This window comes from Episyrphus balteatus, chromosome 2 (assembly GCF_945859705.1).
Source record: "Episyrphus balteatus chromosome 2, idEpiBalt1.1, whole genome shotgun sequence".
NCBI classification, from domain to species: domain Eukaryota; kingdom Metazoa; phylum Arthropoda; class Insecta; order Diptera; family Syrphidae; genus Episyrphus; species Episyrphus balteatus.
The window spans coordinates 64,410,066-64,432,746 of NC_079135.1; the positions used below are offsets into that span (position 1 = coordinate 64,410,066).

At 32.3% G+C, this 22,681-nt stretch overlaps 1 protein-coding gene and 1 long non-coding RNA gene across 3 annotated transcripts; one reads left to right on the forward strand and one right to left on the reverse strand.

The window, feature by feature from the left end:
- Nucleotides 1–4,262: 4,262 nt before the first annotated feature.
- On the forward strand, nt 4,263–18,365 carry LOC129909783 (vacuolar protein sorting-associated protein 33A). Of its 2 annotated transcripts, XM_055986857.1 has the most exons (3): nt 4,266–5,658; nt 10,475–10,606; nt 17,813–18,365. In XM_055986857.1, exons 1-3 carry the CDS (start codon nt 4,396–4,398, stop codon nt 18,221–18,223), a joined length of 1,806 nt encoding a protein of 601 aa, XP_055842832.1. In that variant the 5' UTR covers nt 4,266–4,395; the 3' UTR covers nt 18,224–18,365. The 2 variants fall into 2 exon arrangements, with proteins under 2 accessions (XP_055842833.1, XP_055842832.1); XM_055986858.1 differs by lacking the exon at nt 10,475–10,606 and having other exon boundaries at nt 4,263–5,658.
- Nucleotides 18,366–21,379: 3,014 nt separating this feature from the next.
- LOC129911675 (uncharacterized) lies at nt 21,380–22,130 on the reverse strand. The gene is made up of 2 exons (XR_008771687.1): nt 21,696–22,130; nt 21,380–21,639 (listed from the first exon to the last, which is right to left on the reverse strand). It is a non-coding gene; the product is annotated as an uncharacterized LOC129911675 (long non-coding RNA).
- Between the last annotated feature and the right edge of the window lie 551 nt (nt 22,131–22,681).

A 22,681-nucleotide genomic window follows, 5' to 3' on the forward strand; every position in this document is an offset into this window, starting at 1 on the left:
AAAAGAAATTTATTAATTCAGTCTTCTAACACAAATTCGTAGTTCACCAGCTGGCAACAAAATAGAAATATAAAAAATAAAAAACAAACAAACAATTAGTAGATTTTCAATTTTTTAAGATGAATATTAATTTGAGGAAGTACTTTGTATTAATACTTTTAACATTTCTTAAAATATCAACGCATTATAACAAAAATAATTTCAAATCTATCTTGATCTTTCTATCTTGAGAAACGTCAAATTTTAACCACTAGTGTCAAATTTTACCCTGCTCCGCAGCTGGGTAAATTTTAACCCATTTTATTCACCATGCTAGTGTCAAATTTTAACCAAACGTCATATTTTAACCAACATTCTAACGCAATTCGCACACGGCCTTAACAAGAGTCTTTTAACAGTCAGGAACAATTTAGCAAATATTCATACGAAAATTAATTTAAAACCCGTGTTTTATTAAATTTAAAATTTGTATCTGTCATGTTCATCAAGTTCGGGGTTGTCAGATTTGGCTTTGACAGATTCTGTTACATCCCTATAAACAGTTATGATAGAAAGAAAAAAGACAAAAACAGATTGCTAAAAATCTCAATCGTCACAAGAAAATTCACAACGAAACTCACCACAGCAAAGGTAAATTTAGGCCGTGTGTGAATTGCGTTAAATAATTAACCCCGTGTAAAATTGTTGACGCTATTGAGGTGAATACAAAAAATTTCAGCTGTATGGCTTATTGTTTAATACTTTTCTGACCGAGAGCCAGCGACCTAAAGTTTGCAGGTAATTGCTTAGTATTCAGAGTCGTACCAATTTATAGTCTTCACCGAGTTATACAGGGTGTCCCAAAAGTTAACGTCGAAACGAAAACGGTAGATAGGGTAGGTGGTGAATCAGAAAAATAATAAAAAAAATCGCAGCCATATATTTTGGGAGTTATGGGCATTTGAAAAAAAAGTCGAAAAAATGGTCACCCTGTGACGGTTTTTCATGTGCCGTGACTACAAATCTTAATTTTTCTCATTTTTTTCTTTTGTTACGGAACCTTGAATAACCCTGCTATCAAATGCATTCAAAAATTTTAACTCAGCTGTATCAGTTTTAAAGAAAATATTACTTTTTTACCCAACTTAGTACTAAAAAATTTTACATGACTCTAATTCAATGAGCCGTAGTGTAAAAAAAATGCACTACAATGTTTCGGCAAGTTGCCTTAAAAGTTGGTGTGTTCAATTCTCTTTTCAAAATGGTATAACAGTGTTGGGAATATTTCATAAATAACCGAGATAATTTTTTTTTTTTTTCTTAAGAAATCCGACTTTTTTATGAGGTAACTTTTCCATATTATTCAAGTTTTGTACCCTTTCAGAACCTTTCAGATTACAAAAACTTAAATAATATGGAAAAATTACCTAAAAAAAAGTCGGATTTCTTAAGAAAAAAAATTTTATCTCGGTTATTTATGAAATATTCAAAACAATGTTATACCAATTTTATACCAAAAAAAAAAAAAAAAAAAATTGAACACGACCGACTCAGTTGGTATTGCCATGTTCAAAGGAGAGATCCTGAGAACCCCGTTTAAAACTGTTCAAAAAGTTAAGCCCAGAGAAATCTCCGGGCTAAACAACTAAGCCCAAGGGGCTAAAGTGTTGCATTTAACATGTAAATTGCTTAGCCCCGACTGCGTTTTTTTTGTCCAGTTAAGACCAGTTGTAATAAAAAACACACCTACTATTGGGGCGAATAAAAAAAATTAAAATTGTTTAATATTTTTCTCTGCCTATTTTCTGCCATGAAACTCCTTTTAAATAAAAAAAAAAACAAAACGAAACCATCTGCAATAAAAAATTAACTCAAATTTAACCAGGTCCCAGAGCACAATAAATTTTTAACAGCTGAAAATTTTTTATTCACCTCAATAGTGTCAAAAATTTAACACGGATTTAACTATTTAACGCAATTCAAACAATAGGTGTGTTTTTTTGTTTATCTATATAGATTTTGTGCAAAAAAACGACATCGAGATTTTTGAAATCAAAACAATTTACGTGTTAAAAACAACAAAAACTTTATCTGTATAGATTTTTGAAAAATCCAGATAATTATCCAGATTTTACTTTCTCTCGATAAAAACAGTAGTGCCTAGGTAGTTTAATTGTTGTGTTCATACAGATATATCTGAAAATATTAACAAAAAAAAAAGTGGAGAAAACGAGGTTTGAAAAAAACTCTCATAGAAAAAAATAATCAAAAATTTGTTTGACATGGTTGCATTGAAATGTTAATATCTCGAGATATACGCAATGCACTTTTCAGATAAAAGTCTTAAATGGATCCTGGTAAGATTGTTGAACAGATATGTATATAAAATTAAAAAAGTTTTTTTCGAAAAATTAGAAATAAAAATAAAAAAGTTTTTACATTTGATTTTTAAAAAATCGAAAAAAAATTCAATATGTCTACCTTCAAACGCTTATAACACAAGAACGACGCAACTAATGTTAATGGTCATGGTCTTAAAATGTAGCTAAGAATATACACAACATGGATGCCATGGCCATATGAAAATTTTTGTTTGCATCCAACATGGATGTAATGGCCTTCCCACTTCGGAGTTAAAATAAAAAAAAAAAAAAAAAGCAACATTTTTGACAGACAGCTGCCAAAGTATATGTACAGTGGTGCCAAATGTTTGCATGGATTTCAAAAATCCCGATGTCGTTTTTTTGCACAAAATCTATATAGATAAACAAAAAAACACACCTAATAATAACGAAAAAGATACGAAAAATACGATTTTTCTAGCATATACGAAGAACATAAACAAAAACTTATTTAAATTCATCTTTTTAACTCAGTTACAGAACCGGACTTACGAACAGTTTAATTCGACAAAAATGCCGAAATGATGAAAAAATCTTACCGAGTTGCTCTTTTTTTAGGCCGTGTGTGAATTGCGTTAAGGCTTGGCCACACTGGAGGGTATGCGGTAGCAGTACGGGTAGCGGTGAGGGTACTTGTATGAAAAAATTCCAAACTGACACATCAACGTTCAGGTGTGGAATTTTTTTAGTACAAATATCGTTACCGCTATACCGCATACCCTGCGGTGTGGCCAAGCCTTTAAATAGTTCACACTGTTTAAAATTTTTGAAACTATTGAGGTGAAAAAAAAATTTTACACGGTGTTAACTATTTAACGCAATTCACACACGGTATACAAAATGACAGGGATATTTGTGAAAATTAACTGGGGCACTTTTTCATAACGTGGAAACTAGAAGAAGTAGAAAAGCACTGGTAACACAGAAAAATTGCGTTTTTTTTAATCAGTTCTGTGCTCTAAACTCAAAAATGGCAAATTCCGACTCATGCCACCTTGCCTACCTACCTACCTACAATATTCCTCACAAGGAATAGGTAATCACAATCGGGCTGTAAATCTCTCAAATACAGCGCTAAATATTCACCAATTACGATTCTGCTATTCATCGGGGGAAATCCAAACTCACGTCGGTAATATCGGTAATGTTGTTCAGTATTCCACTAATCACGTGAATGAACTTGCTTCATACATTTGCAATCCGCATAAAAAATGTTGCGGATCTGTCACTTTTGTTTGTAAAAATAAATTCACCATCGTTGAAATTAAGCAAAATGCCACTTTTCATAAATTTTTAATTATTTCTTAACATTTAATCGGCTGCTTTTATTTTTTCTATGCAAATAAACACAAACAAAAAATTTGTTTTTCCTTTCAATTTACTTCGTCGCCATTTTTTTTTAATTTGACGTTCACCTCGACGTCAAATTGAGGGATGATAATGCAGTTTACCCGATGGATAGCAGAATGGCAAGGTAGAGTTAAAGTGAACCGAATGTGTGAATCGGATCTGAGATTCACGGGCACAGCAGAATAGGGCTGTATTTCTTAACATTTAATCGGCTGCTTTTATTTTTTCTATGCAAATAAACACAAACAAAAAATTTTTTTTTCCTTTCAATTTACTTCGTCGCCATTTTTTTTTTAATTTGACGTTCACCTCGACGTCAAATTGAGGGATGATAATGCAGTTTACCCGATGGATAGCAGAATGGCAAGGTAGAGTTAAAGTGAACCGAATGTGTGAATCGGATCTGAGATTCACGGGAACAGCAGAATAGGGCTGATAGATAACTATTTTTGTGTAGTTTTAAAACTCTAAAAATTCACACATCTAAACTTCTCATTACAACTAAATTTCGCTTGAACGATTCCATTTTCATGACACAAGAAAAAAATAAAAACACGACAGCTGATCAAGGTGTCAAAAAATTCAAAGAAAAGTCCTAATTTACGGAATATATTTATTTATTTGCATCCAAACAATTTCTAATTTGTTTTATCAGAAAAAAAAAATGTTTCCATACCTCGCAAGTACTCGAGTTAATCTTCAGCTGTATCAAGAAACCGTGTGTCGTGAACTCCTCGAAATCCTTGAAAAATGTGACGGTTCCAAAACTATTGTCTTGGATGACAATCTTTTTGGTCCGATTCTATTGATAGCCAGTCCCTCCCTCTTTTCCGATAGAAATATAAAAATACAACGTCTGCGAGTCGACACACGTTTTCCAAAAGATGCTAAAAACATAATATACATAACTCGTCCCGAGTTAAAGCATATGGACATTATTGCCAGTCACATCCATGGTACTAATTCATCCGACAACCGCACATTCCATTTATATTTCGTACCTCGCAAATCATGTCTTTGCACTAAGCAACTCGAAATTAAAGGCGTCTACGGCAATTTCACAAACATAGACAATCTCCCATGGATCTTTTTCCCCGTTGACAAAGACATTTTGTCAATGGAACTGCCAAACAGCTTCAGAGATCTATCCCTAGACGATGATCTCACATGTCTCTACCAAGCTGCCATTGGTTTAGTTCAAATTCAAAAGATATATGGTCGCATACCAAAGATTTACGGAAAAGGAAAGTTCGCCCACAAAGTTTGGGAATACGCTAAACTAATGGGAACCGAGGACAAAACAATGTTCAACTCCGATAAGGGGACAGTCGATCAAATGATAATTCTTGATCGTGGGATTGATTTGATGAGTGTCCTTGTGACTCAGTTAACTTACGAAGGACTCATAGATGAAATTTACTCGATTCATCAGAATAAAGTTAGTCTACCGGGCAAAAACTTTGCCAAGTCCAACGATGACGCCTCACATGCTAATTTGGTTCCTGAACAGAAGGTTCTTTATTTAAATTCTGATGAGAAACTCTATGGTGAACTACGCGATAAGAATTTCAATGAAGTGGGTAAGATCCTTTCGAAGAGTGCCAAGTCAATAAGTTCACAAATGGAAGCAAGTTACCAGGACAAATCGGTTCAGGATATGAAAATATTTGTAGATAGACTGCCGGAGCTGCTGAAACAAAAGCAATCGGTTGCTACTCACACAACTGTTGCTGAATTGATAAGAGAATATCTGGACACTTATGAGTTTACCGATGACTTGGCTGCCGAACAAGAATTCATGGTATGTGAAGATATTGATAAGCAGAGTGCCTACATTGAAGACTTGATTGCGAAGAAGTCAGACATTCGAAATGTATTACGTTTGATGTGCATTCAATGTGTGGCTGCTTCCGGATTTAAACAAAAGGTTAGTACATAACATTTAGTTATTTGAAAACATGTTTGGTTCATAATCTTTTATATCTTTCCATTGTTTGGTGCTGATTAGAAGGCTTTTTCTTTAAGTTCTTATACAATTTATATAAAAATTGAAATTTTAAGAAAAAAATGTTCTAACAGCTTAATTGAATGGGGAATTTGTTGTTTAAGTTAAAATAATGGCTAGGAAAATAAATAACACACTTAAGCTAGTAAAAGGCCTGTTTTGGTGCTATAGAATTGCAAGAGATTTCCTCTCTATTTTAACCAGAATTTGATAAAGCATTGAAGCTTTCATTGTAGTTAGATCACTTAAATCATCAAAGAAATATTTTTCCAAATTCAATTTTTGTCTAGAGCTGAGCACAGACGTATAAGACATAGAAGATGCGGTATAGTTGACTCCTCCCCATTTTATTTAAATTCTGTTGTTCCAAAAGGAAGCCACTTAGGTTCGCTATAGTTCATTTTGTACATAAACGATGTGACCTCAACTATTAAAAACTCTTCTCATTTATGTCGACGGCGACGATATAAATTTTTTTAAAGATATATATTCTAATGACAAATGACTGTCTACAACTTCAAGAAGATCTCCAAAACTTCAAGAAATGGTGCAACTTATTTTTAAATGTTGACAAGTGTAAAACAAAGAGTTTTAAACGCGAAAAGAAAATTATCTCATATACATAACACTGTGCAAGTTTTTTGAAAAAATTTTTTGAGACAGGTGCGCGTTTAACTGTTTCGCCCTATTTCGGACCCGAGAAATCGATTGGCGTCATTAGTTTTTCGATTTATCGGTGCGACTTCGAACAAAATTTTTTTTGAAAGATTTTCAATTATTTTGAGAATTTTCCACTTTTTTTAGTCATTTTTCATCCAAAAACAATATTTATATTGTTAATAATTCTGCTCAAACGTTATTTGCTACCAGTAGAAAGACATTATAAACAATTTTGAACAATTTGTTTGAAAATTTAGTGATTTTTTTTGAAAAAATTAAAAAAAATCGAAATTTTTTACATTGTTAATCGTTTTTTCGCTGTTTTTGTTCTCTTTTGCACAAATACATTGCATGTTTTACATTTAAAATTAATTTAACTGTTAATTTAGTGTTGGTTAAACTTCGACAGTCTATCGATAGCATCGATAACAAAAAAATATCGAGTATATCGATACTTCACAAAACTATCGATAGTTTCAATACTTCCAAATTATTTTACCACAAGATTACCGATATTATCGAAAGTTTTTTCTCAAAACTATCGACACAATCGATAATGGAAACTATCGATATCTACCAAACACTATGTTAATTCGTTGTTTATATCCAATGTCAAACGAAAACTTAACTTGTAGTTCAAATTGTGTTTAATTTATTTCAAAGCTATCGATAATATCGGTAGCCTTGTGGTAAAATAATTTTTAAGTATTGAAACTATCGATAGTTTTGTGAAGTATCGATATACTCGATATTTTTTGTTATCGATGCTATCGATAGACTGTCGAAGTTTAACCAACACTAAATTAACAGTTAAATTAATTTTTAATGGAAAACATGCAATGTATTTGTGCAAAAGAGAACAAAAATATCGAAAAAACGATTAACACTGTAAAAAATTTCGATTTTTTTAAACTAAATTTTCAAATAAATTGTTCAAAATTGTTTATAATGTCTTTCTACTGGTAGCAAATAACGTTTGAGCAGAATTATTAACAATATAAATATTGTTTTTGGATGAAAAATGACTAAAAAAAGTGGAAAATTCTCAAAATAATTGAAAATCTTTCAAAAAAAATTTTGTTCGAAGTCGTACCGATAAATCGAAAAACTAATGATGCCAATGGATTTCTCGGGTCCGAAATAGGGCGAAACAGTTATTCGCGCGCCTGTCAAGAATTTCGACTTGCACAGTGTAATTACATGTTTGACTCTTGTCCTTTAATATGACCATCCGTTTTTTTCTGACTTGACTCAGAACTCACATTCACTGATCATTATGATTACATTATCAATATGGCTAATAAAATTCTTGGATTCGTTAAACGATAACAGTTATTAAAATGCCTTCAACTTAAGCTGAAATTCTGAGGAATACGCAATGGTTTTATACATAAAGGTTTAAATATGTGCTGTATTACCATACAAATAGATTTATTCTCTTCTAGAAAAGAAAGGATTTTCGTTGTCTCTTTAATTTCTTCTGATTAATCTCATAATCAGAAGAAATTTAAGAGACAACGAATATCCTTTCGAAATAAGAACGGAGGACATTTCATACAGCTACACTGTTTTCCAAAACATTTAAGCAGAACTGTAATAGATGATAATAATCCAGTTTTTTGAAAGAAAAGTATTCATATGAATATTTTTGATGTTTGTTTTCATTTTTTCACAAAACCAGAATCAAATGAGTGAACAAGTGAAAAGCTTTTCGTTTCACTTATTTACATAACCAGAATTGGCCCCCAGACTATTCAGCTCATATTGATAGAATAGGGAGTATTCAGAGAAGATTTATGCGATTTTCTCTCCGTTTTCTCCCATGGTCTACCGGTGTTAAGCTTTTGAATCTCCCGCTTCACAAAGCGCTTGTAAGAATTAAAACGTATAAAACTGGTCTAACTGTCATTCTGACAATATTTTGATGTTTGAAATAATTTATTTTATTTTTATTTATTTATTTTTAAAAAATATGTAGTTAAACTTAACAAGAAGCCAAGAAACAAAAGAAATTCGATTTTTGTATCAAGAACTTTCAGTCAAGAATGCAATCATGAGTGGGGAAATGTATGATCTGGTAAACATAGACAATGCAGAGATACAGGTCCCCAAAAAAGAAAAAAGTGTCATTCAAGTACTCGAGGTATAAACGGATCTCCGACCTTTATGCAGCAGAGCCGTAGAGCAGAGAGTTAGTGACAGTTTCAGAAAGACGTACATGTACATAAAAAATATATTTTAATAAAAACTATAATTTAAGAAAAACACGTCCTGTGTCTTTTTTACTACATTGCGGGAAAAATTATCATTATTATAGGCAAGTTCGACGTAGTCGTAGGCTTCTGCCTTCTATGTTTGAGTGTAATTTACTCGTAAGTGGCTTCCAGCGCAGTCGAGCGTCGAGAAATTCTAATGCAGAACGTCTACATAAAGACCATCTTTCTTGACTTGGTTTTTTTGGTACTTGTTCATGAAAAAGTGTTCTTTTGTCTATTCTTCCCGTTCCGGCATTGCATTTTTCACTTCAGGTATTTATGGTAAATAAAAAAAAAAAAAAATAATTCAATAAAATTTAAATCAACAAAAACGCACTTGTTGAGCGACAGAACACACAAGAAACTAAAAATTCTGTCAGATATCTCTAAACAAGAATGAAATCGATGGCATTTATTCAAGCTAACCGCTAGACTACCGATTTTGAGGTCCTAACTTATACCGAGTCCTAACTAATACTCGGTAATAATTTGACAGTACTAGGGCTTAGTACTTTTGTGAAGAAATCACTCGGTACAGATTTGAGTACTAACGATTGGTATAATAACCAGGTCCTAGCTGATTTTGAGGAGCTAGCTAGTACCGAGTCCTAACTAGTACTCGGTCCTAAACTGACAGTTCTAAGGCTTAGTACCTGAGTCAAGAAATGAGTTGATACCGATTTGAGTACTAACTTTAGGACTAGGACCAGTATTAGCGCTAGGACTCTGTGAAGAAATCGGCCGTTACTGTCGGTACAATTTGGTTTATTTATTAGAGAACGAGAATCGCTTTTAAGAGTGAAAATGTTTTCGATTCACTCATTCACAGAACCAGAATAGGCCCCCAGGTAAATTTTGTTTTTATGATAATCGAGAAAGCAAAAAAAAAACGATATCGTCTGCGAACACAATAATTATTGAAATTACGAAAATTAACAACATCGTCGAATCGATATCGTTTGGCAATAATCGTCTTACGGAACGACTCCCTGGTGATGAACTGCGGAATGAACTGTCGCCATTGAAAGAAATTAACCAAACCATTTTCCGCTTAGTTTTGTTTTTTTTTCTGTTTTTCAAGTTTAATATCTCTATAAAATAAGCCAAGTAAATTGGTAATTTCATTTCATTTCATTTATTTTCATTTTATCATTATTAAATTTAAATTTAATAATATAACTAACACCTTAATTAACATTATATGAGGCTATGAGAACAACAGTGGCGTAAACCACTTTTTTTCAAAAATGAGTTTTTCATAAAAACTTGGTTCTTAATACATCTATTTTAATACAAAAATAGATTTATGCAGCTAGATACACTCAAGACTAGATGATACTCAAAAACCCTGTATCTTTAATCTCTCGTAGCTCAAAACTTACGCTACTATTGTTCTCATAGTGTCATATATAGTCTGAAAAAAAATAAGAACACCGTATTTAATCGATATTATCTCCCTATCGCAAATGCATCAAATTTAGATATTGTTAAGTATAACGTAGTAGTTTACAAGTTTTTCTAACTTGGCTATTTATAAAAATACCATTTTAAGAAAAATTCCTTGCATTTAAGCGTGACTTCGTTTTCCCGATTTTTAAGTGATAATTTGATTTTTCGAAACAACAGGAAAAAATCTTCAAACAAAAATTCCCATATTGGCCAGTTGGTTTCTTTTTTGGTATACCTATATATTTTAACCAATATACCACCTATATTTTTAACCAAGGTAGAAATTTTAACACACATTTTAACATTCAGTTATTAAGGATTTTGTACAACATTGTATTCATATGATCTTTTTTTTAAATATTTGATTCTTACAGGTTTTAGATTACTACAAGAGAGAATTGGTTCAAGTCTATGGTATTCAAACTCTCCTTACGATAAGCAATTTGGAAAAAACAGGCTTGCTGAAAACCCAAACAGAAAATCGTCCCTATGCAGTTTTGAGAAAGGTAATTTCTTTCTTTTTCCAACATAAAATCTAAAATGCACAATCTTAAAAGGTTTACACAGTTAAATTTTACAAGTAGTGGGCTTGAAAATCAGAACCCACAAATTCACCCTTTTTCAAAAATTACATTTATATACTATTTTGTATACAATTTTATAGCACACCAACCTTAAAAAAAAAATGGTATCATGCTTAAAACTGTGAATAACCTTAAAAATAATTAATAATACACCTTACTTGGCTATTCCACTAGATTTGTGAGACATCATATCTTCTGCAAAATTTTAAATTTGGGGTTTACTGGCTCAGATTATGAAGCCGACGAAATGTTACTAACATGAATGTTTATAGTGTAGGCTGACTTATGACTTAAACAAAAATTGCTTTCACAAACATTTAAGAATTTTCAAAACTCAAAAATTTAACTTTCGTAAGTCATACTCTAATGGCGTTTTCGATTGGCAGTCCGGAAGCGTCCGGAATCATTCTGAAAAAATTTTATTCACACAAAACTGTCAGTTTTGTACGAATAAAACGCTTTCAGAATGATTCCGGACGCTTCCGGACTGCCAATCGAAAACGCCATAAGTTAAGAGTATGACTGCCTGCGTAAGTTATAAAAAATATTGTAAAAAGAGTGTTTATAGGCCCTGCTGTCTTTTTAATTCGTGTTGGAAAGTTGTATGATATTGCCTTTTTGATGGGGTTAACAGGATCTCTCCTTTACACTTCAACTCCTGCTGTCATACAAAGCATTTTCATCTCAGCTGCCGTAAACTTACTCTCATATTTTTTGTACATTGTCCAACATTGTGAACCGTATGTAAGTGCTGGACGTACAACTGCGGTGTAGAGCCTTCTTTTCAGCTTAGGGAGCATTTTTGGATCACAGAAGATAGCAGAATTGTCTCGCCACTTCATCCACCCTAAGCTTAAGCGATGATTGGTATTAGGGATGTTGCGAATATTCGCATCCGCATCCGTAAATGCGGAACTTCCGCATGATTTGGGACATCCGCCTCCGCATCCAAAATAATCAATGCGGATTTTAATGCGGATGCGGATGCAAAGAAGATGCGACAAGAAAGAAGTTGGGTGGATCCAGCGAATGGCGCGTACTAGTGGCAGTCACACCGAGTAATACATCTGTTATAGAAAAAATGCAAAAGTCTTAAATATAGTCCGTTTTTACTATGGCCTTAATTCGAATTTCAAACTGTATAGGAAATTTTTAGAATTTGGAATTCGAACTGACCTAATTTGCGAAATTATAAAATTTGGGGTGAAGACAGGCTATTAATAAAGATCTTTCTTTCCGGACAAACAAAAAGTGCCAGTAAAGAACTTAACGACATTTTGTACCCACTCCACAAGCCAGTCTTCTTAAGGAACAGTTATTTAGTAATAGATGCAGAGAAGGTGGCGGTATTACTTTTTATTAAGTCTAATGCACCTATTTTAATAGAAAAAATGTAATTTATAACTGTATCATTATTTAAATTCATTTATATTAATTTTGTATATACCTAATATCTTAAACATCCGCATACGCATCTGCATCCGCGGATGTGAAAAAATCCACATCCGCAACATCCCTAATTGGTATCGTCATCACAAGTGAATCATTTATTTTCAAAACATGATAGTCCACTTTTTTTCAAAATTCGTTTTGTATGTCTTCAAAATATGAAGTATCTATTCAATGCCGTCTTTACCATAAGGGCCCCCATTCTCAGGGGGCCCCGAAGGAACAAAAATTTCTCTCACACATTTATTCTCAAAACATTTTTGTCGGGCAGACCATCTACAAAAAAAAATTTTAGTTTTTATATGGCAACCAAACAATCAAACAAAGTTTTTTCTACATCTATACGGAAAATATATGTTTTCAAAGTGAAAACAAATTATGTGGCGTTGTATGCGGACAAAATTTTAAATCCAAACCCAAATTCAATTTGCCAAAAAATAAGACAATAATATTTTCAAAAAACAAGAAAAATATCTTTTTTTTCATTGTGAGGTTATTTTTTATTTATTAATAAAAACCACGAATTCTCTTCCATTATCTTTTTCCATAAATAATAATTTTGTCTGAAGTTTGCAAAACTGTCAAATTTGTAGTGTTAAAATTAGTGTAATAAATATGTGTAGATTCGTTTTAAAAGACGAAAAAAGACTCAATTCGTCGGCAAAAAAACACCAACACTTTTTCCGTAAAACGTTTAAGAAAAAACTATTGCCGGCTCGTCGCAGTACATCAATGTTATGATTCAATGGAAAACGCCATATAGTACAATGGTTGGCACCCCCAAACATTTTTTCACTTTGAATTGTGAATTCCTCTCGTATTCAAAATCCAAAATTTTTTTTTAAAGTTTTCTTAATGTTAATATCAGTACAAACCTTTTTATATCAAAATTTTCATTAAAATCGGTTGTGTCATGTACATTAAGAAATCGGTTCTATGGCAAGTACCTAGGTACTGTTAATAACGGTTCAAAAATATACTTTTCTTATTTCAAAAATGCGGCAGCAGTACAATTATTGGCAGTGGAAACGATTGATGACTCAATGCACGTATTAAGCACCCCCTGCCAATAATAAAGGCACTGGTACTTTATATAGAACGATATATTGGCAGCCCTTTTTAACCAACAATTGCTTTTTAGCTAACCATTGTACTTATTTTACTTTCCAAAAGGGCCCCAAATTCTTGTGTGCCCAAGGGCCCCAGGATAGTTAAAGACGGCCCTGTATCTACTCCATCTATATCCGATTTTACAGCTACGCGAAATATTTTTTTAGTATCAACAACAACAACAGGATAAGTCCCGGACTTATCATCTTTTAAAAATAAACAACAGGTTCTTTATGTGTGAATGCTATATTAGGCTACTGGCTGAAAATCTTAAGTTTTAAGCGTCTTTAAAGTTAAAAAAGCACTCCAGACATTATTTATTTAATCTCAAATACATTATATTTTAATCTCAAATCTCGTCAGCAAATAATAACGGATGCACTTTTGGGTCCGTCATTTTGCCTTCAATCAAGAACTGTAATGAAGAGAAGAGGACTTTAGTAACTGCTCCATCATACACGCCATAATTATCCCCACATAGGCTTCTGGAACTCCTCGTTACCCGAGGACCACCCATATCAGATCATATGCCTTTTCAAAGTTGTAAGAAATATGTAAGTTTCCAAAAATGTAATTTCCTGATATTAATTATTGTTTCTTAACTTAACCCTTACGAACGCTGAAAATATAGCTGTAAGCTAGCTAGTAATAAGCAATACTTAAAAACGTTGTTGAGAGGCTCTGCAGAGAGTTCGTACAGTTCGTAAAATTGCAATCGCTCTATCATCACTGATTCTTTCGTCCGAATCATGCTATTAAGAATGATTTTTGGTATCTTTTCTTTTTACATCTAACTTTAACGATTTAGTTTAAATGCATGCAATGCGTGTCTATTATCATTCGTTGTATTCCGGTTTCTAAATATATCATGCAACTTGGGGTGTTTTTTTGTAGACTAAAATTTCTTTTAATAAAGTACCGCAGAAATTTCTCCACTGCTTCGAAAAAAAGATATTCCCAGACTTGCGCTCCATATAAAAGAATCGATGCTGCCAAAGATCGAAATAGCTTTTGTTTTGCACTATGCAACCAAATGTGCGATTTCTGCTGCTTCAAGAGCAGCTACATTGCTATTGAAGCAGAAGAAATCGCACATTCCGCTTCGAACAATTTTCCATCCAGGTGCCTCTTCATGCTCAGATTAGAAGTTATAATGACTCCAGGGTATTTATATTCCCGCACAGTTTCCACAGCTTCTCCAATTATCGTTTCTTACTAGTCTGCTCCCACCACCATCATTTTTGATTTTTGTAGATTCACTACCAGATTCCATAGTTTGCAGTTATTTTTTAACCTATTCATCATTAACTGCATCCGATCAACCGTTTCAGCAAAGAACCTGAACTTATACAAAACTTAACTTAAATAATCAGGGCTTCCCAAATTGATTGAGACTTAACTTATGTATTTTACTTAAGTGAAATGACGAAAATGTGGTCACATGATAAATATCGTCGTTTTCGATTGAACGTCCAAGTGTTCGAAGGCATTCTCTAGTGGTAAAACTGATTTTCTTGGGACCAAAATTAACGGTACTTATTGCCATATGACCAAATTGAAAAAGATGTTTTTATCAAAAACAATTTTGATTAAAAAAAAAAATACATGTAATGTGTAAGGTCGTCTTTTAAAATAAAATATTTGTTTGCCCGTTATTAACGGTAATTACCAACTATTGACCAAAAGTGAAATTCTGTTGATCCAATGGATTGGGTGGATTTTGGTCACACCCACTTTAATCCTGATGATATTTGCTCAAAACAACACAATAAATATTATAAACCACCTCCATAGCTTTTGATCTTTCAAAATTATTGTGATCTTTCATAATTATTGTAATAAATAATAATAATACCTCTCTTGAACTTAGTTTTATCGCTCATTTCACGTACAAAAATAAATCGATACTATTAGTCTAAGAGCCCACAGCAAATTTTACAGCCTTATGCAATCTTATAACGAATTCAAAAGTCTGGCAGCTTTAAACGCGGCTTTATATTGATTTCAGGGGGTTAAAAAACGTGAGTTTTCCAATTTATATAAGGAGGCTAAATTCACACTATTTCATATTCTTTATACAGGAGCTGATGCTCTGTCATTTCCCCTCATATTGCAGACATTAAACTTGATGATGCAATCGATAGAACTCAAGATATATGCAGTTTAAGAGGCTATGTTTTGGAGACTTTTATTTTTCTGTTTCTTTATTTGAATACAAAACTCTCCAAGAATAGAGCCGATATGGTTAGTCAAAAAAGCTTATACCTTGAGTTCTAGTTATCGCATTGACGAGATTAAGGTTTTGAGGCCTAGAGAAAATGATAAAGCATCCGTCCTTATATTCAGAATGCGAATTTATGCCTACTCACATCAATTGGAAATCTCGCGTTGCTTAACCCTCCGAAAACCATATAAAGCCGCAATTTAAAGCTGCCAGACTTTTGAATTCGTTATTAGAACGCATAAGGCTATAAAACTGCATATTCACATTTTGGTTATACCTCCTCTCCCAAAATTTGCTGTTGGCTCTCGGTATGTCGGTATATACAGTGCTGTGAAAAACATTCCGGATTTTTTTGTCATTTTCATCAAATGAAATTTTATAACACAAAACTGGAACAAAATATCGTTTTAATATTTTTTCTAGATCGTTAATATATTAGTTAAGGAATTTGAACACAAAAAAATGTTCTTTAATACATTCAAAAATTTAAAAAATTGAAAAATGAAGGAAAGTCAGAATTTAGTCTGTGCAAAACTAACCGGATTTTTCAAGGATTTCGATTCTCGGTGTTGAGGTAACGGTTTTAAGCGCCATTGCTGTAAAATTTTTGTTTGTGGTGACAAACAAAGTTGTAAGCTTTGTGAATTGTATAAATTATTTAATGGAATAACGGAAAAAACTCATTTTAGTCATAAAATTCGTTACTAAGTCGTAGAACACATTCAAACCGAAATAAAACAAAAGTTATCCCTTTGGGATGTAGTAAATTACAACGTCAAGTGAGTATGATATCGTCAAAAAGTAGAAAAGAGAAAAATCAGTTGAAGCAGATCACTGGGGTGGATGCCATAACAAAATATCCCTAAAAACTGATAGGCGAATAAAGAGTTCTTTGATAAAAGATCCGTTTGCGACTTCTTAAACTATTTGTGAGGAGCGTAATCTGCCTTCAACATAAAGTACAGTAAGGAAGGCTTTGAGAGATTTGGTCTTAATCTCTTTCCGCTCGGAAAAAAATTAATTCCTTAATACTAAGCATTGTCTAAAAAGGTAGGCAATTAAAGGATCTTAAGAAGAACTTTAAATTTTAAAATAAAAATACTTCATCATGGTTGTATTTACAAAAAATCATCTGAATTGCTCGATAACAAAACGGAAAAATATGTTTTTCAATGATAAAAGCAATTTTAATTTGTTCTATTCCGATTATAAAATGGCCGCCAGCGCTCCAGCATGGACATGTTTGAAACCAAAACAATATGCTCCCTACCGTGAAGTACAGCAGAGGATGATTGATAGTTTGGGGTTTTTCTAGCTGCAGGCTCTACCCCGTTACACCAAATCAACGGAATTATGGATCATTTCCAGAATGGAGAGATGTTGGAGTCGATAATGGCTCCATAAAAGGAGAAAGAAATGCCTTTACATTGGCTCTACCTGCACGTTATGAAGCCAAAAATTCTTAAAAGATCGTAAAACAGTAGTTCCGGGATAACAATACTCCTGGCTTGGAATAGCCGTAACAATTATCCGACTTAAACCCCATTGAAAATTTGTGAGCCATCTTTAAGTGACAGGTAGAGAAGAAAAAGCACACCTCAGCAACTAACGTACTTTGAGCTTTGAAAAATGACTAGGAGCATATTCCTAGTTCTATTTTATTTAATTTGGCCGAGTCCAAGCCTCGTTGGTGCCGAGCAGTTTTCGAAAACAAAGGTTTCTTAACAAAATATTAACTTTGAACATAAACATTAAAAAATCCGGTTAGTTTTTCACAACCGAAATTCTGGCTTTACTTCATTTTTCAATTTTTAATTTTTTTGTATGTGTTAAAGGTCATTATTTTCTGTTGAAATTGCTTAACTGATATATAAACGACCTAGCAAAAATACTAAAACAATTGTTTGTTTTAGTTTTGTGTTATAAAATTTTATTTGATTAAAATGACAAAAAAATCCGGAATGTTTTTAGCAGCACTGTATATTAAAAACTCGTTTTCTGAAGAAAAAAAAAACAGTTTTTTTGAGTTATGAGCGATATGTAAAGCTTTCTTTAATTTTCTTCTTTTTTGCTTTGTACTTTCTTTCTTCTTCTTATTTTTGCTAAATTAGTGTATTGCTGATGTTGGTTTGAAATGGATTCAGTAAAAATTAAAAATTATAAAAGAAAAATCTTATTTGTTTTGTTTTATTTTTGTTTGTTTGTGGTCAATAAGGTGTTTTATATTCTTACTGAACAATCTTAAAAGTTTGTTTTAATTTGCCTGGGAAAAAAAATTCATTAACTTCTTTAAAAATGTGTACACTATTAACTGTAATCTTATTTGAACACATTTATATTTTCAGACTCTAAACCTAACGGTAGATGATGTTGTTGAAGTAGCTCCCAAGGATATAAGCTATGTGCACAGTTTTTACGCACCCTTAACCGTTCGGATTGTTGAACAAAGCCTAAAACCACTTGGGTGGCAATCTCTTAAAAGTTCTATAAATGTTCTCCCAGGCAAAACATTTGAAGACTTTCAAGCACAGTTAATTGGAATTAACGGCCGACAATCATCTACACCAAGTGAAGGATCATCGCTTAATGTTCCTCGTGTTGTGTTGGTATTTTTCGTTGGCGGTTGTACATTTGCTGAAATATCCGCTCTAAGATTTTTATCGCAACAAGAAGACAACAACGTTGAATTCGTCATTGCAACTACAAAACTTTTGAATAAGAACTCATTCCTGGACACTTTAATTGAATTTGCCTAAAAATATTTTGCTATATACGCTCTAGTTTTGTTTAAAATAAATATAATTATATAATAATATATTTATAGAAAATATCTGTATAGAATTACATATGTATGCAACTAACATTGTAGTTTCAAATAAAGTTTATATTAAGAAAGTATACATCATATATATTATTACGGTTGTCGAACACCCTTTACCGGGACTTACACCGAACAGATTTTAATAAATTATATCTTAAAAAAAGGCGAATTTCTGCCGCCAGAATCTGGCAAAATATAAATATTTAAATGTTTATAATTTTTTAAGAAATCTTAATTTGTTTAAAAAATAATATTCCAGCCAAAATGAATTTTAAAATGACTTTTTACCACTTTCCAATGAATCTGGAAATGTTTGACATGGCGTGTTCCTGTTCACATTAGGGGTGTTCGTATATCATTAGTTCGTATCATCAGGGGCGTTCGTTAGGCGAGTAAATTCTCCGATTTGCTTAAAAATTCTGATGGTTAACATTTTAAGCATTATTATACAAACAAATTGCAGATAAGTTTGGACAAAAATATGAAACCTGTCAAATTTTAGAAGTGGGGATGAAATCCTCTCAGAGAAAGAAAAAATTGTGCAAAAGTACGCAAACTCTTTTAGGACAAAATTATCATTTATTAAAAGAAAAAAAGAAGGCACTAGCTTTTGAAAGATTTCAGACTTTTGTCCGAAGAAATTTTTGGGCAGAAATTTGCAAGAAGAGGGGCTCTCTTTTTTGTAAAAAAAAAATTACACAGTTTCAGTCTAATCAAACAGGAATTGGGTTAAAAAAGTTGAAAAAAGGAGAATTATTTCTGTTTTTGGCAGTACCTAAACAGCCCTGTTACATGTAACATTAGTTATACATTTTTATTTCATTTTTGGCACACAAATTGAAAATGCCAACTTTTGAGGTTCTGGGTAGTCAACCTCCGTAAAAAAAAGATCACTCAAAAGTTTTATTTTGTATTTAAGTGCCTTATATCATGTTTTCACTAAAATCCAAATGAGATATTTTCGTAAACTATTTCATTTTGAATGTCAAATGGTTAATGGTAAATTGCTAATCCTCATCGAGGTAAAATGGATCGAAAGATTAATTTGAAATTAAAGGCCCCAACCCATAGAATCCGTTCCACCCGTTGTGTCAATTAATCCGTTGAAATTGAAGGATGGGACAGAAAGGGGTGACCCAAAGAAAACGTTGCATGACGGATTGCTTTTTGACAGCTCACTTTAAATTCCAAGGTGTGTTCGATATTTTCTCGATGAATGTGCACTAAGGAAGTTCTGATGCAAGAAATTGTTAACTATTATCGTTGTTCTTTTTTTTTTAATAAAATAAAATACGCTACTAGACTTTATGTATGTACTTGCTCTTCAGTTAAAAACAATTTTTAATAACAGATTATCATTTGTAGATATGACTTTGGCATAGTAAAATTGAACTCTACAACAGAATTTTAGTATTTAATTGATATAATTTATTAGATATATCATTAAGGGCCAATTTTTCAACAGTCAGTTAAACAGTCAGTTAGTACTTATTCTCCTGATAGAGAAAAAATCATTTTTTCAACAGGCAGATATAGCTTATTCCTATGAATAAAACTATCTGCTTCTTTCAGAGACGAATAAAAATTATTCTAAGGAATAATATCAATAAAAATACTGTGTCAATTGTCAAAGCTGCTTTGAAATAATTTTGACAAAGAATACAGAGGAACACAAGAAAACAAAAACAATTATAAATAAAAAAGACGTTTAGTTTTGAATATTATTTAATTTGACAATTTTTTTTTTGTTATTCTGTAGAATAAATTATTTTTGATTGAAAAATTCAATGTTGTTATCCGATTGTTTATGAGCCTAATAAATTTATTCGTCGAACAGTTAACTGACTTTTTATTAGAAGATGGAAAAATCGGCTCTAAATGTTACTTTTATTACATTTTCTTCACAAATAAACAACTAAAGTTCACAATTCATAAAATCAGAAAAGAAAAGAACACAGTTCTTAGTTCTGAAATTCCCCGGTGTGCACTCCGAAACAGAAAATCGAACTGATCTATTGTTGACAACCAATGTCAAAGGATACGACAGATGAAAAAGTAGAAAGTTGGGCTATTTCTTCCGTCGAATTCGTCAAATACAAATAATTGATTTATTTTATTCATTTATTACATAATACGATATTTTGATAGGAATAATTATATTCCACATAGTGTAGTTCCGATAACCAATGAAAGATACAAAATATTTTGCTTATTTTTTACTTTGGTGTACTTAGCGTAGTTCCTTCAACATCAAGTGCGGTCCTACCTTTATTTTAATTATTCTTTCAGATCATTGAACACTTCTACATAAGATGTTTCCAAAATGATTGGAAAGTGGAAGTGTTCATCGCTTTTGACAGGATCTTTGGAATAAGTTCAGTGGGGAACTTCCAACGATTGTCAGTATAAGAAAATAGTCAAAAGAACACAGAAAAAAAAGAAAAAAAAAATGTACAGCTATAGCTGGGATGGTGAAGACATAAACAAACAAAAGGAGGCGCGAATTGTGATAGAGTTTTGTGAATTTAGTTCGTGTTTTCCAAAATAAATATGTAAAATTAATTAATTTTTTTTAATTAATCGGAAATAAAAACTTTAAATTTGAAAACAACCGCGAAATATAAAAGTTTTTGTGGTTAAATGATTTCGAACACACAGTGTTTGTTGTAAGTGTGTGTGACAATATCCCAGCAAACGCAGAACTACAGAAAAAACCGGTGAAATATGTACGTAAAAGAAGTACTTCTTTTCCACTGAAAACAGATAGGAGCTCGGGAAAAAACTCAGTTATATACTTTCTGTATATAAGAATACGTGAAGCAGCTATCTCTTTCTTGCATGCAAGATGAAATAAATTTCCCCTCCATTAATAGTACAGACAAAAATGTACTTCAAAAGTGCATCAGCGAAGCACTTCTGGAAGTGGTTCTGATGTACATTTTCCAGTACTTTTTTACCTACAGAAAAAGCACTGAAACTTGTACTTTTAAAGTACTTATTTGGAGCACTTTCATGGGTTTATATCCGTATTGCTAAAATCCATATTTTAATTTCATCTGAAAATAAAAAAATCTTCAAAACAAACAAACAATTCTTTTAAACAACTATTATTTAATATTTTATTGGAAAAACACAAAATAGTTTTTTTTTGAAAACAAAATACATAAAAAAAAGATCCTTGGGCACGCCACTGTGGCCTGGCCAGTTGAGAAAAATGAAAAAAAAAAAAAAAATACTCTGCAGTCTGCACTTTGGTGGTAGTTTTTGTATCTTGTTTTGACTTTTTTTTTCTAAATGCTCAAGGCTGAAGCTGCTGTAAACTCAGTCAATGATGTCTGGAATTGATCGCCACTAAAAGACAGAAAAATCAACAACTTTATAATTTATCAATTTTATAATCAGCATACCATTATTTTCCAAATCAATTGGTGGTTGTTTTTGTGTCATTTTTTTTCTAAATGCACAAGGCTGAGGCTGTGCATTTTGATGGTGGAAATGGTGGTGGAATTTATGTGGCGTGCCGAAGAATTTGTGCGGTAGATTGTTTTTTTTTAGAAAATATTTTTCACAAATAACACTGAGAAGATTTTATTTATTTTTTAAGTTAAATTGTTCTATTTATCTATCAAATGGAGCACAGAAATGTTTTTTTTCTTAACGAATATGTTGCTGCGGCTATCAAGGTTTCACTAGAAAATATAAAATGCAGGAAAAGTCAAATCAATGGCGCGCCGCCATTACAAAAGAGACAAAACTTTGTGCATTGCATACATCGCTCTCTTTTCCTCCCATTTACCAAAGAGTTTATTTTTTTCAGGAGAAACAAAACTACAATATTTTGAGGGGAGAGATTTTGGTAAATGAGGAAACACATACACCTACAAAGTATAGACTTTGTTGGTGGTTGTAATTTCCCCTAAACTACTGAGGTTTGGTTTGCAGGGATGTTTTTTGTTTACATTTTCCCTGCCGAGATATGTCAAATTAGAAAAGGAAAAGACAAAGATAGTTTTTGGAATTTCCCTTTATGAAAAAAAAAACACCGCCAGAAACAAAACAATAACAAACGTTTAATGGCGTTTTTACCTATGTATGTACATATATAGTATATACATAATGTACATAAGAAAAAGGCCGTAATATTTGAAGGCTCCAGGGGAAAAACAGCACAAGTCCATTCCAACTCATTTCGAGAAAAATGCATTTTTAAATTTTGTTCTCCATACAACTTAGTACTTAAAGCACACAATTTATTTATTTTTTCAGCAAGGCTTAAATTTGTTTTATAAAAGTAAGGATGCCATCAGATAGTGGTCAGTAAATACTACAAAGACCTCATCATTCGTTTATTTTTGACAAAAAGTGGACATGTGCCGTTTTTCCCCTGGACCCT